The sequence below is a fragment of the Chaetura pelagica genome, unplaced genomic scaffold (assembly GCF_000747805.2).
Source record: "Chaetura pelagica isolate M959 unplaced genomic scaffold, ChaPel_1.0 scaffold954, whole genome shotgun sequence".
NCBI classification, from domain to species: domain Eukaryota; kingdom Metazoa; phylum Chordata; class Aves; order Apodiformes; family Apodidae; genus Chaetura; species Chaetura pelagica.
Genome location: NW_009952907.1, coordinates 734,275 through 752,045, shown reverse-complemented (window position 1 = coordinate 752,045; position 17,771 = coordinate 734,275). Strand labels below are relative to the sequence as shown.

General features: G+C 40.0%; 1 protein-coding gene across 1 annotated transcript in view; it reads right to left on the bottom strand.

Moving 5' to 3' along the window:
• Window positions 1-17,771, bottom strand: part of T (T, brachyury homolog (mouse)) — a 78,013-nt gene that overhangs the window by 35,942 nt on the left and 24,300 nt on the right. The window contains exon 2 of the mRNA XM_009995659.1: window positions 9,086-9,180. Within this exon, the coding sequence (XP_009993961.1) occupies window positions 9,086-9,180 (95 nt within the window). The remainder of the gene's footprint in view (window positions 1-9,085; window positions 9,181-17,771) is intronic.

The window sequence follows — 17,771 nt, the reverse complement described above, 5'->3', positions numbered from 1 at the left end:
GCAAGAAGAAGGTTAAGGTTCTTGGTTGAGTAATACATTTTAATGGTAAGGAGAGGGGGACTCTGGACCAAGTTTGACCGGGAGAGCAAGTCCCTAAGAAAAAGTTGGATAAATATCTGTCAGTGATGTGTGGGATTTATCTGAAGCTGAGCTGGGCAGGGGAGTGGATTGACTTATCTTTTTTTCAGAAGAAAAGAACCTTCCAGTTCCACAGTTCCAATAACCTAGTAAGCCAAAAAAATGCACAGTTAATATAATTTTCCAATTTCATAAAAATACACACAAAAAACTTACGAGCTAAGCTATTGATTCTCCTATATTCTCCTGTCCTTTAAAAGAGCTGCTTTATGTTCAGAATATTTTATTGTAATATATTGGGAAGCAATTATTGTTTTATGCTTAACTAAGTAACGAGTGGAACAACCCATAAACACTCCAAGTCTATCTACAGTACCTGATCTTAAAAAAATAAAGTCTACACTTCTATATTGGGAGCCACATCACCTAGCGGGAATCATCCATTTGCATGCTCCCTTGCATACTTCTCTGTTAATTCTTATGTCCAGAGATAGAAAAACAAACACCAAGGATCGACAGGCAGATTAATTATACGATATACTAGAGATATACTAGAATATTCAAAATAGATTCTGTACAAGTAAGTAAAATAATAGCTTAAAATGATTTACATAAAAGTTTTTCTTTACCTATGATGCATAAAATTATTTATTTCAACTACAGTTTATAAACATGACTTAAAATATTTCTTTTAATTTTCTGTTTAAACACCTTGTATGAAAGACATCACAAGTGCTCCAGAGCATGTTTTAAATTATAGAAACCAGGTATATATAACATGACAGACAGTTTGGTGCCCCCTTTTGCCCTTTTTTGAAGCTCTTAAAACACACTGGCACAGAGGACCAGATTCAATTCCTGTATAAAGCTGAAATATTTCTACCTGTATTCAATGGATTTATACTAATACCCAATGTCACTTTTTTTTTTTCTTTCAAGTGGAGAACAGACTCAAACCTATTTTAGTTACAAATCACAATGAAGTTTTACATCATTGATACTGCACCCTTGCACTCTACTGAGATCATGCTGCCCTTTACAGCACAGAAGCAAATTAATTTTTTCAATATTTTTTTTTCCCACCAGTCCAGTCTAAAGGATTTTTTGCATCTCAAAAAAATTCCCTAATTAATTTTCCCAAACTTGAGCAATATCCACTGATTGTATTCCGGATTTGACTGCATTCTCCTTTAATCACCTCCTAGAAATTATCAGTGTGGTAAATAGTTCATTCAGATTTGAATTATTACAATGTTATATTTATTATTAAAATTGTAAGTTAGGGAATACTTTGCTTCTGGTTCTTAGAAGATCTGCAAGCACTTCAAAATATGTTTGGTTTCCCTTTTTCTTTCCAGTTGCAGTTTTCCTTTTGGAGAATGCCTTTTGCAGATTTGCAGCAGGAAAAATGGAATATGTTTTCAGTGTTTGGGTGTCTTAACACCTACTGTAAAGTACCATGATCATTGCATAGGCAAGAATATGCCAATGAATTTAATCCCCCCTACAAGAAACACTTATTTTAATATAAAAAACTATACATCCTTCTGTGAGCACAAATAGTTTTCCTTATCCTGAAAGCATGTGTAAGTGTAAGCTTTTTTAGTCACAAAAGTACATCTCAGAAAAAATACTCCTGCGTATAAGGACCCAACCCCAACATGGACTATTAACATCAATGTACATACTCTTGATTTGCAGTCTTGCAGATGAAATGCATGTAGTTCTTACATGGATTACAACTACAGCTTGTATTTTCTCCCTGAACACACTTCAATGTGCATAGAAAGTACAAGGAACATACTAGTCCAAAATTAACTTTTGGGCCTTTGAGAACACAGAAAAATTTGGTTTCTGCAGTGACTGCAACTCCTCTACGAGATCCCTCAGTTTGGCTTCCAGCTACAGTAAAACAAATCAAAAGCAACCTCCTGGTGCTAGTGTGGATACTGACCAAAAGTTAACACTAGATACATATATAAAAATAATAATTCTACCTGTGTACCCTGGAGGTGTGTCCTGGTTGCTATGGGAATGTAGTAATGAATTTCCTGGCTAGAGTGTGATCAAAATCCTAACTTTCAACATTGCATTAAAGTTGTTTTTCACCCTTGCAAGGTTTTAGCTGTAGTTCAGGAATTCTCAAATGAAATAAGCTCTTTTCCCTGATATTGTCCTGGGATCATAGCTCACAAGTTAAACCTAGGATGTTAAACTTCACCCAAAACAAAACAAAAACGAAAAAACCCCAACCAACCAAAAGCAAACCCGAAAACCCTGTAACAACAAAATAAACAACAACAACAAACCCAAACAAAAGGTTTAAAAAAAAGTCACATACAGATGAAACCCTTACAGTATTACCTTCAGCATTTCCAACAAACCCCCACCAGTTTCCATTCAAACTGGCGGCTCAATGTACCTGAGACAGCTAATTAAAAAAGGAAGTGGTCAAAGTCATGCTTTTTTTGTAAACTTCAAAGGTGATCCCTCTCCTTCCTCCTCTTTACATTTTACTGTCTGGCTTTCTGCCCATCCTGCAGCTGTTAGCTGAGCCTGTGTTTCATGGCGTCAAACCTGCCTCCTCACGGTCCATAAAGTTACAGCAGGGATCGTGATATGCAGGTGTGGAAAAGCCAGAAGTGCAAGATGGGCCCGTTAATGATTTTTCTGGCACCCCATGCTGAGCTGCTGAAAAAAGAGAGCAGCTCGCAGAAGGCAAGGGACTCTTTGTTTGCAAAGGTATTTGAGATCGTATTACTTCTCCCACAGCAAAGGTGTTGGGTTTTCACTTTAAAGGCTGTTTACAGAAATGATTCACCTTTTATACAGCTTTTAAAAAATGCTTTGAGGCTTTAACTGGACACGGGATTTGCATCACACCAGTATGAAAACTCTTACTTTTCATTTAACTCCCCAATGAACCAGTGCCAAGCAGCCAGCTCCCATTATGTGGCCTTAACAGAGGAAAACAAAAATTAAATAATTAGGGGTTTATTTATGTCATAAGCTTTAATCTGGGAATTTCTGCACCCATTTACATTTGAGGAATGAAGGCAATGAAAGCAGAGGGGACCAACTGATGAAAACAAAAACAGGAAGAGCACACAAATTTGCTGTTCATCTTGAAATAACTGAAAAATGTAATGACTAATATTGAAAACTTTTACCTTATCAAAATAACAAGTTGCTTTATTTTAAACATTGTTCAAGCTGCGATTTAAATTGTGCCAAAAGAGCAAGTTCAAACAACTCTAGCTCAAGATTTTTAGAAAAGGGTGCCTGAAACTAATAGTATACAGAAACCATTTTCCAGAACACACAAGTGACACATGATACTCTCCACCACTCAGGAACAATGGGACTTAAATTTGCAGATCAACACCGAGCAAATTCCACTAAATATTTAGTGCCCAACTTCAGCATGTGTTCCCGTCTTCCACTAGGAGACAGCCTGAACAGTTGCATTTGGGCTTTAAACTCCATCCCCGAGCCTCTGGTTAACAGTGGTGTGCTAGCACTTCTGCAGCCTCTCAGTCCTAGATCCCCTACCACCCCCGTATCTTTAGGCATCTACATTTTAACCCTGGCCCTTTGCATTGGTGTTTTAAAGCTGGGTAGTATTTTGGTGTTAACCAAGCATGAGCAGATACGGACTGAGAGAAGTAGCTAGTGATTAATATATTGTGAGGGGATGGGAGGTTTAAGGGGAGCTACTGAGGCAGACAAGTGCCACCTGCACTGCCATCTCCGCTGTTCCTCTATACATCATTTACTTACATGAAAAGTTTAGCAAACTGAGAGTTTGTCTACACATAATCCTGTAAAAGAATTACAATTTCTATTGCTACAGCTCCTAAAGATACAGAGCTGTAGGGCACTGCCCGAAGTTCCAAGACCCAAGTTCAGTTCTGGAACTGCACATCCATCTAGACCTACATGATGGATATGCCTCTGCTGGCAAGCAACAGTAGAGAAATTTCATAATTTTTTTCCTATTACTTTATTTCCCTGAACAACCATTTCTGATGCAACAATTCCTGGAAACTCAAACCAGAACTGGGCGAAATCACAAACCTGAAGAAAAGCAGTGCCAACCATAAAAGAGCTGGTACTAAAAGCATTATGGTGCCACTTCAGCAGTAGGTTGTGTTACGAGTGACATCAGAAGTTGTGGGATAGCAGGACATCTCTTTAAGAAAGGCCAGTGGGAACCAGAATGGAACTTATTGTCTGAAACAGTAAAGAATGCAGTGTGGTTGTCACCACACCTGCAGTTATAACTCGCTCAGAACTCACAGGGCATGGCTTTGCTGACAAACAAATGGATCAGAGGCCCTTTCTAAGGATATTAAGGAATGGTGTGCCTGTGTTTCATGCTGCTCCCAAGTCCAATTCTGACACCAGACCTTCAAGGGAATTTGGTACACATAGACACTGTCTCCTTTCTCTTCCAGTGACTGCTGAAGAAACTGTGCCAGTATGACAGGCATGGAAATAGAACACAAAATCCTTACCCCAAGACTCCACAAAGATGGTCTGTATATAAAAAAAAAAAGGCAACTAGGAACCAGAACTGTCAGAGGATCCCTGTACAGAAGGGAAACAGAGAAAGAGATATAGAGAAGATAACAAATCACCATATTTTTGCTAGAAACTTATTTCCTAGCCACCAGAGGGAAGAGTAAGGTGAGCTCAGAAATAATTATTTTTGCTGGTTCCCTTGACCAGGGATCTTTAGCTATCCATCCTGCAGGAGTCTGTAACAACCTCCCCATCTGTGCCAGCAGATATATTTTGACAGCAAAGCACAAGACCCAAAATCTTTTAAACTCAACAGATCTCAGTAGCCTTTGTACTGCACCTGCAAGTCACTTAAATTATATGAACTGGCCTTTCTCGTGTTTGTGATGCTCCAAAATGTCTTCCCAACCATACATTACACAGTTCATGAAAACCACCCTGTTTTTCAAGAAAGAAGTTCTGAGCATGCAGCTCTGAAGGGTGATGAGCCAGTCTTCTGTGCTCTCACAATAAAATAATTCTATTTTTAAAAAGCATGTTAGAATCTAGGGAGACCTAGCATGGTGGGTGTGTGTTGCAGAACACTAAGTTATCTGCTCTTCCACAGGACTCTTTAATGGCCACGTGCATGCCACACAGTCTTTTTATACCACAACTCCTGTCTCTGGTGGTGTTGGAAACACAACCCCCACCTACAATGAAAGGCTTCAACGCAACAAGCAAATAAACAATATTAAGGGTTGTGAGGTGCTGAAATATAAAAATCAATTGAGACTATAGTTTTGTCTCAGACTGATTTTTAGGTTCTGCCTGTCATTAGACTTGTGTAGAATTCTTTTTTTCTGAGATTCCCAACCTTCTTTTTTATGGATAATGCCAGCAACAGCGAGTGCCACAAGCAGCATCCTGATTTTTGCTGCATTACAAATTCTCTTTGAAATGCCTCAAAACACAGTTCAGTAAAGCCACCTATAAGCCTCAAGGAGTAAGCATCTCACCTCCAGCCATGCTCACCTGCTCTTCATAGGCAATTAAGGACTCTGTTGCAGTTCAGCTGCTTCATCCTACTGGGGGATGTGGTTTCTCTGCCTGCCTCAGCTCTGCCCTCCCTAGCACAGCTGGGGCAGTGGCAACTGCAGCTCCCAGCCACACGCTACACCCAGATGACTTGTATGCCTCCAGTGACACGTACCACAGCAGGACATCCCCTGATTTAATAAATCCTCCAGGCGACATAAAACACATAATGGTTATCAATGTTACACAGTAGCTAAACAGTTTTTGCAAACCACTGTTGCCATCTCCACTCTGCGTCAGTATAGTTGTGGGATATATTTTGATTTAAACAAGTACTCTTGTAATACCAAACTCTGATTTCTACCAGCTTACTTGTCCAACATTTAATGTTACATTATTATTACATGCTCCTTATTAGTTTGATATCAAAGGCTTTATCCCTAAGGCTGAATGAAGCACAGTGCAGTGTAAGGTTAAATCTCCTATTGGAACCTGGATAGACCACCACGCTAGCAGGGTTAGCCTGCTTATTATAACCCTGCTAGCTTACTCAGGGAATAAGAAGTTCCTAGTACACCTTGGTTTTCCCAGACTTGTTTGCAAACTTTTTCAATTAGAAGTATTTGGGGTTTGCAGTTTTTCTTGAATTCTGCTTGGCCAGTTTATAGCAACAGAAACAACTATAAGCTACAGGCAAGTCTATGTGTTTTTATTTTAAAATTTAAATACAGTTTTCAAACTGTAACAATTTCAAAACTATCAAAATGCTGGAAGTGTATGAAATTTAAACCAAATAAAACACTATGTGATAACCAGCAGAGTTCAAACATACAAATACAATCAATTTCATACAAATATTTCCTGTTTCTTAATTTCTGCCTTTTTCAGTCAATTCTAATCAAAGAAACACTCAGGAACACTAAAACTTAATAAATCCAAGGTAATATGACAAGGCTAAACGTTTTCTGGTCTGACAACCGAGAGGAAGGTTGGGAGAATTCTGAGAGAACAGCCGGAGTGAGAAGTGAAACTGCAAGACCATGAGATGGTGATCAAAGGGAACAAGGTCTCCCAGGCACAGTGAGAAAAAGCATTACTGTCCTGGAGAGCTGAATGAAGAAAATCTGTTTAAAAAAAGGGTCCTCTTTGTGCAGCAATTCCCCTAGTGCTGCTCAGAAGAGTTAATTTCTAGCAGCTGCATTAAATTCAGATAATTTTACTAGCTTCCTCAAATTCACCGTTATCTCAAATAATGTCCCAAGCTCTAGAGTGCATTTCACTATGCACCCAGCACAGATACAACACCAGATATGACCACATTTCAGGGATTATCCACCCAACTGGGTGGGTCCAGGACTAACGAGCTGATGTTTGAGAACTGTTTCATCGAAGGATCTTGAAAGGCAAATAGTACAGCACCCCATTAGTAAGAAACAAATTAACTAGCTGAGCTTTTCTTTTTATTGCTGTTGTCAACAACAGTCTCTATAAATCAAGCAAACAACTTTCAGACTCAGAAGATCATTGTGTTTTAAAGCAATAATTAATGCTCCTCATTTTTTCTCTCAGATAAAAAAAATAACTTTTCTCTATTGCAATGATAAGGGGGTTTTGAGGCATTTTCCACTGTAAGTTAGACCATAAATATCCTTTCCAGATGGTATAGGCAGATATCAAAGCTATGCATAGGAAATTATGTAAATTTAAAAAGAAAAAAAGAAACAAACAACAAACAAAAAACCCCACTCAAAAAACTAAACAAAACAACAACAGCAACTCCCCCCCCACCGAAATCAACCAGAACAGCAGAACAGTCTGCTCCTTACTTCAGAAGTCCTGATATTGTTTTTTTCAAGCTGGCACATCTCAGTGCTGCCCCATAGCTCTCATTCATAGAATTTTTTTCCAGTGCTGAATGGAGTAGCGACAATTTCTGAGCACACAAAATATTTCAAGAGATAGAACAAGATCATGGTGGGGAAGGGGGGAACGAGTGCTTTTTAGTTATGAATTAGAAGGCATTTTGGAAAACCTCATCATTTCCAACTAGAGCTGAAATTTAAAATACTGTCTTAAGAGTCTGTTTTCTTTTCTGCTCCTGACTGAAGTTAGCCACCTGTTTCTATGAGTAGTATCTATGGTTTGTGTATAGTCATTTCTATGGAGAAACAGTTGTTTTTAATGTTCAAGAAGGAGTTGTACCTCTCAAGTTTGTCAAGAGATGGACACAGAAAAAAAAATCAGAAGGGAAAGAAAGAACGTACGCAGGGCTTTGAGACCAGCTCCAGTCAAGGCAGTGGGATGGGCTATTAGATGACCCTGTTTTGGACACTCTGGATGAGCTCAGAGAACTTTTGCAATGCTTAGGCAACAACATACAGGCAGTAGTGGAGAAGAAGAAAATAGCTGAGGATATTAGAAAGCAAGGCAAGATGAGGTATGCAATGGGGAAGAAAAGCTTTAAGGAGCTTTGAAGATAAGAAGAGATGGGGATCCAGTGAGAGATTCTCCCATGGGAGTAGCACAACTCAAGCAATAGGCCAAGAAATTATTTTAGGTCCTATGCTCTGACAAATGGAAGTATCTGTCCTGGAGGATGAGAAGGGCTATCATTATCAAAGTGAGACTAGATGCAAGCATAAACAACAGTCCAGTGCGAAAAAGGGATGGACATTGAGACAAAGTTCTCCCAGTATCTACTAACTGGAGGAGAAAAAAAACCCAAATTTAAAATGTATTGTTTCACTCTCAGCAGCAAGGAAGAAGGAGGACAGCCACGCTTGTTTAAAACCAGCATATACATAATATTTAGAACTACTGATATACAGCATGTATTTTTTTTGAGAGCATTAGAATGGGGAATTTCATTGGAAAGCCTGGAGAAGGGGGAACAGCATAATCATTGCTTGAAATCTATCTCTATGCACAAAGCACAGGTAAGACATTTCACGACTCAACTGATACATTAGTGTTGTGTTGTGCAAGGTTGAACTATCCCCCTGCACATTATGGACATGTGGATGAAGTATGATGAAAGCAAAAAAAATATGCCTTGAATGATTTTGAAAGATTTTTTTGGTTTTAGTAATTTAACAAAAAACACACCAGAGAGGTACTAAAATCAGAATTAAAAAAGAAAAGAAAAAAAAGAAAAAAAAAAAGGATGGTGATAACATAACGGTCTCTTCAGCAGGTGGGGATTGACAAATTACAGGTATTTGCCTTTTTAGTTCAGATAACTTTTTACAGCAGAGAAATCAGTTCTCGACTACTTTGAAGTGAAGTATAACCAAACCACCCACTGACTTATGAGTAACTGCAGAAATGGCTACCAAGTGCAATTCTGGTAAGGCCACTGGAAAAAACTGCCAACAAACATGGCCTTTATTTCGTACACTCATCTTGGTAATTACGGAGCAAAATTCAGCTGAAAGGACCCTACAAGTGCTGGAATTTTCACACTTACCTCAGGAAATATTTGCTCAGCTTCATCTGGGGCTTTGTGTGTTTCTGATGAGGAGGATGTTGGCAGCAGGCTGATCCCCACACCCAGGCTGGGCACTGCGGGCAGAAGAAAGAAAACAAAATCAGAATGATGTATTTTCTATATGGGATATTCACCTCATGATGATGCATTTGCCCCTTGCTGTGCCATTCTAAAGTGCATCTTCACCTGAAAAAAAAATAGCTAACATAACTAGCAGCCCTGTTTTGGAGATTATACTTTCCTTATTCAAGCCAATCTACATTTCTTTGAAAGACAAAAAGACTTCTGAACAGGACCACATTTTGGTTTCTCCATTCTTTGAATTATTTTTTTTCATTTTGAGCTCTATGAACTGGCTCACCTTGGTGTCAGACAAGAGCAGGAGACCAAAGACAGGAAATGGAGGGGAGCAGGACTTGGCAGCAATAGCTATTATGTCAGTTTAGCTGTAGCACCAACCCATCACTGACAGCAGTTGCAGTAAGCTGATTGTTAACAGCAGCAAAACCTCAAAACTATTGAAATGATTATTTTCTTACCAGCTAGGAAATTACAGTGGTTCTTTCTGAAATCTTTCATAAAAGAAGGTATACATGAGGATATAAGACCTGGCTCAGAGACAAAGAACTGAAACTCTAAGGCTTGGAATCACAGGTTCAATAGGAAAAGGGGGAGATGGAGAGGATCCTAATCATCTTTGTGCAAAGTCTGTTCTGACAAAACCTTAAATGCAGTGACTTTATTCCAAATGGTTATTACAATCCTGTGAGACCTACAGCAGTGCAATTGCATTGGTTCACTGTTGGTTCCCATAGCTTCCTCCATCTGCTTCAAATCACTGTTGGTCAAGTGGTTGCTACCTGCAGCTCTCAGGACCAGCACATGAGCAGCATTGCACCAGCATTTTAGAAACGCCTGGATTTGGCTCTGCTGGAAGCAGCATAAGTACAAAGTATTTTCACATTTCAAGGGATCTGATTTTAAATTTCTCAGTGAAATTCTGCACTTGGCAGCAGACAGATTGAAGAAGAGGACAGGCCAAGTTCAAGTAGAAAAGATCCTGAGCAACATGATATAGAACAGAAGTTGGAACAGAAGCCTCTTGCAACCTCTAGCTTTTGAATTCATTTATGGGCATGTAACAGTAGATTTGGTCCAGTCACTCTAACAGAGGCACTCTACTTCAGTTGAGTACTTTACCAAGAAAACTTCCAAATAATAATAGCTGAGGTCATTACCAAAACTGAATGCCTCTCTGGTCTACCTGCTTTGGCCAAACACCAGTCCCCAGCCTGTTTATGTGACAGCTGGGTGAAATGCAATGGGCCCTTAAACAGGAGATGGGGTCAATAATTAGTTAGGCCCTCCTGGCCTGAAGGTGTAATGAATAAAGACAGGATTAGATGAAGGGATGTCAGGGAGAAAACACCCTTTGAAGTCTGGTTAGTGTTCTTCAAACTACAAGATGATTAGTCTTCGTCTAGAGAAGAGTTTGTGTGCCTCAGACACCACCTCCTTTTTCCAGCTGGTCTAATTAAAGAAACCTACAAACAATCTTGTCTGTGTCATTCTGACCATACAGTACAAGACAATCTGTTACTGAGAGGGAAAGTAACTACAAACATCCCAGTTACAGCAGGCAGATTAGGGGGGAGCCCAGCTGAGCAAAGAGAGAAGGCAGCAGACCAACCTCCCGAAACAGTGCTAGAGGTCAGCTATGTTTTGTACTTTGTAAACAATGAAGTCCTTGCAATTGTCTTCCTGCAGAAAGCTCACACTGCCTGCAAACAAGTTAAAGCAACGAAGGCGAGTTATTACCAGCAATGTCCACAAGCGTGTGCATCCCACAGCTCTCTGTCAGATGCACATTCAGCCTTAACTTTGAGACATTTGTTGCTTTAACTGGGCACGTTCCTTTTGGCAAGACAAAAGTTAAGGAAGGGTCCATCTCAGAGCAAAGAGATTAATTATAAATCTCCTAGTCTTTGCTAATGTATTAAACATAGGAGCTCTGCTTTAATTTCAGTCTCATAAAAAAAAAAAAAAAAAAAGGCAAAATTTTGTTACAATTCATAAATTATGCTCTAAAAAAAAGAAAATTGCTAAGTGCTTGTAAGACAAGTAACACTTGAATTTTCAGCATGCCGGAAAATAAGGGGGAAAACAAGACATATAAGGAAGGAGAGGATCAGGCATTGCACCTAGCCTCCTGACAAAGAGGAGCGTGAGTGAGAATTGATTTTTGTGCTGCTTGCTGCATGGCCTTGCAAGTCAATGCAGATCTCCACTTCTTGCTTTAGATCTGTTTCAGGAGAGATTTTGCACCCAGCAGGCAAAGTGTGCCAGCACTGGAGTGAGCAGTGTTACCGGGTGTTAGCTGCAGCACTCTGATACATCCTTGAGAACTAGCACATCATTAGGGATACTTTCACAATGGAATGTGTGGGTCTTGGTCCATATGTCAGACAAACTAAGGATGCTTTTAAGGAGGAATTAAAAAAAACCACCTGAATAACAAATAACTTTTCGTAACTGTTCCTGTAAGTGTTCCATTTTCATTTGATTTCAGCACGGAGATTCTCAAAAACAAGTTTTGGTAAAGTCATTCCTTATGCTCTTCTGTTAAAAAACAAAACAAACAAAACAAAAGCAAAAAACCCACAAACCAAAACCCAAGAAAACCCAAACAAACAAAAAACATAAGATGTAGCTATTTGTTTAAAAAAGGCCCTGGAAAAGAAATTGACAGAGAACTTATTTTGTATTACAGGTACAAAGTCTGATTCTCTCATCTCTGCACATTGGGCAGTCATTGCCACCTCCCTGAATTAGCAGCAGTTTGCACCCACTTGCACTCATATAAATGACAACACAAGAGCAAGATGGTAGAAGACAGGTCTGCAATGTACAGCATCAGCCAAACACACCTGAAACCCTTTCACAGAGAAAAGCATATACTACTCCATGTCTAACTCTTCATATATTACAATAATATGCTATATGGAAATACAAACAACATGAAAAACACATTTTATGCACTTGACTTAGATTTGGTAATGACCTGACGTGTACACAAACAGTAAAACATGTTACATTCTAAGCACATTTAAAAATAAGTTGGATTTGTCCTTTGGCACAGCTGAACCTGCTCCCCCAGCAGCCACCTTGATAAAGCAGAGCTCACACAGATCAAGGACTTGACAGCACAAGGCACCACAATTCCTGGAGAGCACTTCCAATTGCCACAGGCAGTACCTGTCCCAGTGACACAGCTTCTAGAACACATCACAGATGACTACAAGATTAAATATGAAACTCCCTAACCACACTGGTGTGTGACCTTAGCCATTATTATTTGTAAAATACATGGCTGAATAACCCCAGTTATTTTGTAAGAAAGAAGTAATACTGTGGTTTGCTTCTTCATTGTGAGGTTGCTGAAAAGCATGAAGACCTATGGTGCTCTCCATCCCTCCTTACCTCTGCTGCTAAAAATAAACTGACACAGGTCTCTTATTCCCCACATCAGTCACCCCTTCTGGGATGTTAAGAGACCATCAATATCATATCTCCTCCACTCATGGAAATATTTGTTATTAACAACTCCAGAATTTTTTTCCCCGATTATCAAGTTTCATTCCAGAGACAACAGAAAATACTTAATTTGAAACAACTTTCTAAGGGCCTGTCAGTACAGAATAGCTATTCAGATTACCTCCCTGTATTAGCCCTGTGTAAAGAAGTTTATTCCTTAACATTGCCAAGTATGTAAAAGGAAACCCACTGTCAGAACTCACCTGTCTACTCACGATATACCAGCTACTTTGCACTGTTTCCCACACTCATAATCCACCTGCTTCATAACCAGCAAACTAGTAAGTGTGATCCCCTCTTTAATATCTTTAACAAAGTCTCATTAATGAGACTCTCTCTCTTCTTAATGAAGAATAAAAATTGCTTTCAAACCAAGGCTAAATCCACACCCTGTCTCTGATATGGGGCAGGGGGAGCAGGGGTTGGGGCAGAAGTATTTGCTGAAACACCACTCCATTTTAGGATGAACCACTTAAAATATTCTGAATAAAGAATGATTTTTCATTCTCAATCCCCAAACTCCATGTTTATAGGTCTATCCTACACACATGCTACTATTTCCCAGAATTTATGCATGATACCTGATTTTTATCCAGATTCTTTGGCATCTGCTGCTCCACATCTAACCCAATGTGCTTCTCAGTACTTGAGAGCAAAGTGAGTATCAATACATAAAACTTCAGATAACAGAATGTCATGTTAATCTCAGCTGACGTGTCTAGAATTAAAACAGGAGGAACTCGTGTTCAGGAGGTTCTGGTTTGGGAGTTATGGGTGCAAGTGGAAAGGGAAGGAAGTTTATTTATACAACTGATGACAATTTCTTGGCTATCAGTGGCTGCTTTTCAAACATTTCTATACCAAATAGTGAAAGAGTTTGGGTGGGGATGGCAAGGCTGGTCCTCAGAAAATGCAGCTCCACAAAAGCTATTCTACATCAAGAGAGGCAGCCTCCCTTTCTGCCCCTACACTGAGGGGCCAGACCTCACTGTCCACAGGCTGCTCCCTCCTCCTAAGTGATACCTGAGGGGAGGAAAACCCCAGGGTTTTTTCAGAGCAAGGGACACTGGACTTCTGTAAAGTGGTACCGCTCTGGGTATGGAAGGCTACGCAAAGGATGAAGTGGCAAAGTTCAGGGATTTATTTTGTTGAGATTAGAAACAGATATCACAGAATCACAGAATCTTAGGGGTTGAAAGGAACCTTGAAAGATCATCCAGTCCAACCCCCCTGTCAGAGCAGGATCACCCAGAACACATCACACAGGAACGCATCCAGGCAGGTTTTGAATGTCTACAGTGAAGGAGACTCCACAGCCTCTCTGGGCAGCCTGTTCCACTGTTCTGTCACTCTCACAGTAGAGCAGTTTTTTCTGAAGTTTACATGAAAGCTTCTGTGTTCCAGTTTGTACCCATTGCCCCTTGTCCTATCACTAGACATCACTGAAAAAAGCCTGGCTCTATCCTCCTGACACTTGCCCTTAACATATTTGTAAAAATTGATGAGGTTGCCCCTCAGTCTCCTCTTCTCCAAGCTAAAGAGACGCAAATCCCTCAGCCTTTCCTCATAAGGGAGATGTTCCACTCCCTTAATCATCTTTGTGGCTCTGCGCTTGACTCTTTCAAGCAGTTCCCTATCCTTCTTGAACTGAGGGGCCCACAACTGGACACAATATTCCAAATGCAGCCTCATCAAGGCAGAATAGAGGGGGAGGAGAACCTCTCTTGACCTACTAACCACACCCTAATACACCCCAGGATGCCATTGGCCTTCTTAGCCACAAGGGCACATTGCTGGCTCATGGTCATCCTCCTGTCCACCAGGACCCCCAGGTCCCTTTCTCCTACACTGCTGTCCAGCAGGTCAGCCCCCAACCTGTACTGGTACATGGGTTTTTTGTTCCCCAGATGCAAGACTCTACACTTGTCTTTGAATTTCATCAAGTTATATGGGAGGGAAGAGAGGGGAGCCATAGCCTTCACAGAGTAGTCCATATAATAGCCACCAGATAGACACAAAGCCCCAAGTCCCAGGCCCTTCTTGGTATTTAAACTTCTGCCTCATCCCTCTGAAGCCTAATATTTCTACTCACAATCAGCACCTGTTCCTTGACACATCCTGGCTTCTTCCTTTTCATCTCTGTGGATCAGCTGTGCTGGACACTGCATGCATCTCATTCAGTTTTGTCCACCCCTCAGCCCTGTGACAGCCCACACTATATTTATCTTTCCTGGCTCCTACACTTCCTTGTCATCCTTTTCTCCTTTGAAACTCACCTTGGCTTTGGGCCCTAGTTTTGAAGCTGTATCAATACTGTAAGGTTCAGAGACCAGAATTATTTTTATCAGGCAAGCCCAAACATCCACTAGGCTGATCAAGGCTGCAAGGAGCAAGCCAGGGGCACTTCTCATGCCCCCCAATTCTAATAAAGCTCTGTGTTACATCCCAAGCCAGCACATATACAGATTTCTCATCTCCCTTTAATGGCTCCTTATTGTCCTCTGTCTCTTGTCCCCTGTCTGTGAGAGCTCTTCAAAGTTCTATCCTGGGTATCACCTTCCTTATCTTATCCTCAGGGAGCCTCCTCTCTTCACACTGATATAACTATTACCTTTAGGTAAATGGCCCACAAATCTGCATCTCAATACCAAACTGATCTTTCTCAGTTTAGCCCTTCACATTTAATAACACTTCTGATCCGCTGCCTTGGAAGGGTGGCTATTTATCTAACAGTAAACTTCACAGTTACTGCTGAAGAGCTTGTTATGGTTGTTTTTTTTAATGTTCTTTCCTTTTTTTCTATTGCTGTTAGCAGCAACATCCTTCCTATTTCTAAAATTTTCATTTTTAATAAGTCAGCCTACCAATGCCTTGGAATATTTCCTGCCTTTCAGGTCCTCCTCCACAATAAAACAAGTAAATGCAGACAACATGCTTGCCCACATCTTGGTCATCTTGATGTAGTACAAATATTTCATTCTTCAGTTCTTCACTGCTCCTGTCTTTCTGGATCCATGATGAACTGAATAATACATATGCATCACACTCCCAGGACCTGGTGTACTTAGATACATTAAGGAAATCAGTTCACAGCAACTTTGATTGCATTAAAAATAAAATGCAGCAGAAATAACAAAAATAGCTGATTTATATCCTCTGTGACTTAACTTCCCTTCCTTTACTCTTGAATTTTCAATTCCTGCCCACTATCCCTAAATTAAATGCCAAGAGCTGGGTAAAAGGTCTCACTTGCTGGCTCACAGTGCCCATGCTGAACATGCTCTCCAAGTGGCATTAAAAAAAAGGCAACTTGAACTTGCACTGAAATTGCTCCTTCAAACTTGTGCCTGACTCACAATCCTTTTCCCAGATACCATTTTCCACAAGCCTTTTCAGAATCTCGAGATGAAACAGGGCAATTTGTTCAAAACTGGGGTCAGAAAGAGGGACGCACAGTGGAATTACAAACAAAACGAATTTCCTTTGAATAAGAGTGAGAGTGAATATAACTTACACATTTACACAATTTACTTACACATCTAATTCCTCCTATTTATTTTCAGTTGAAATAATTCAAGCGAAATAGGCAATAGCTATTATCTTAACCTGTCATCTTTAAATGTCAGATATATCTTGCAAGAGCCATGAAATGAAGGCAGGAATGAAACAAAAGGTAATGATTCAGGATACTCTGCCATTGCAGATAGCCAAGGCACACCTGTTTGCTCTCAGCGTTTTCACCACTTTCTTCACATGCTGGACTACAAACCATTTCTTAGAGGCTGCTGATGCTCTGCCAACACTAGTGAACCACGCATGCTGAGGGAAGCTTTCTAGCACAGAAGCTGAGCAGCATGAAGCAGCTGGTGCTCATGCCAGGAAACTCTCTTATCCTCCAAGCCAACGTGCAGGTGTGCGGGTCAGCAGCCCCTCCTGGAGCTGCACAGCCACTGGTCCATCCTGCAGCAGGACTGCCTGCCACTTTCCAGTCTCCCCCAGTGCATAGCTTAATGTAGTGTCTTTATCTAAACAAGGATTACAGCAGTTCTATGCCCAAGATGGATTTTGTTAAAACTCCAGCTTTCAACAATTAAACATGCAGCTCCTCTTAGCCATAAACATTCTTCCATGTGCAAGTAAAATCTAAAAATTGGATCTATTTTCTTGTTATTCAGATGTCATTCACTTCCAGAGTTCATTATGTGTAGTGGCATCATTCAAGGAAAAAACAAACAACCCACATCATCTCCTTACCTACTTGTTTAATTATTTTAATATCTGTAATTGGGACAAATTTGCAAGAATTACAGTTTATTTTTTAAATATGTTGCATGTTGATATTTTGGGGTTTATTTTGCATACTGATAGACAGTTGGACTAGATGATCACTGTAGGACCCTTCCAACTGAACTACTTTGTTTTCTATTTTAAGACTCAGGAAAAGTATTCAAATGTTACCAAAAAAATTTGAAAACAAATGACATGATACATTAAAGACTCTGGATCTGGTCTTCCTCTATTCTAGGGTTGCTCCCAGCAGCAAGCCCATTAAAAAAATACTCCTTTTTTTGAGCAACAAGAAGTTGGCCTTGCTGTAAACGAAAGTCAGAGCTGGAGACCAACAATGGTAGATTAAAATTATTTGAAAGGTTTTATTATTTTTTTTAATTTCATGAGGTTGAGGATCTTCATTTAACCTATCACTGAAGTACACAGTTGAATGAAATCAAATCTGAAAGAAGACTTCCCTATCTTTGTATGATGGGAGCAGGGAAATCAAGGGAAGTTCAACAGCAGTAGCATTTATAAGGGTTTGTACTGTGAATATAAGCATATAAGCAGGCAAAGCTTAATACAGAGGGGTTTGATACATATATCTAAGTCTGGTGGGAAGAAAAACAAAGTCAGTAAATGCTCTAGGCAATGTCTATGCAAAACTCACATCAATTGCCTGTATCAGTTACAAAATGCAGATACATTTAAATTAGTGCCAGCTTGTGAGCAGACATGGCCTTTGATTGAAAGACATTTGCTTTTCATGCAGAAAACTAAAGCTTTCTGGGCCTGGTTC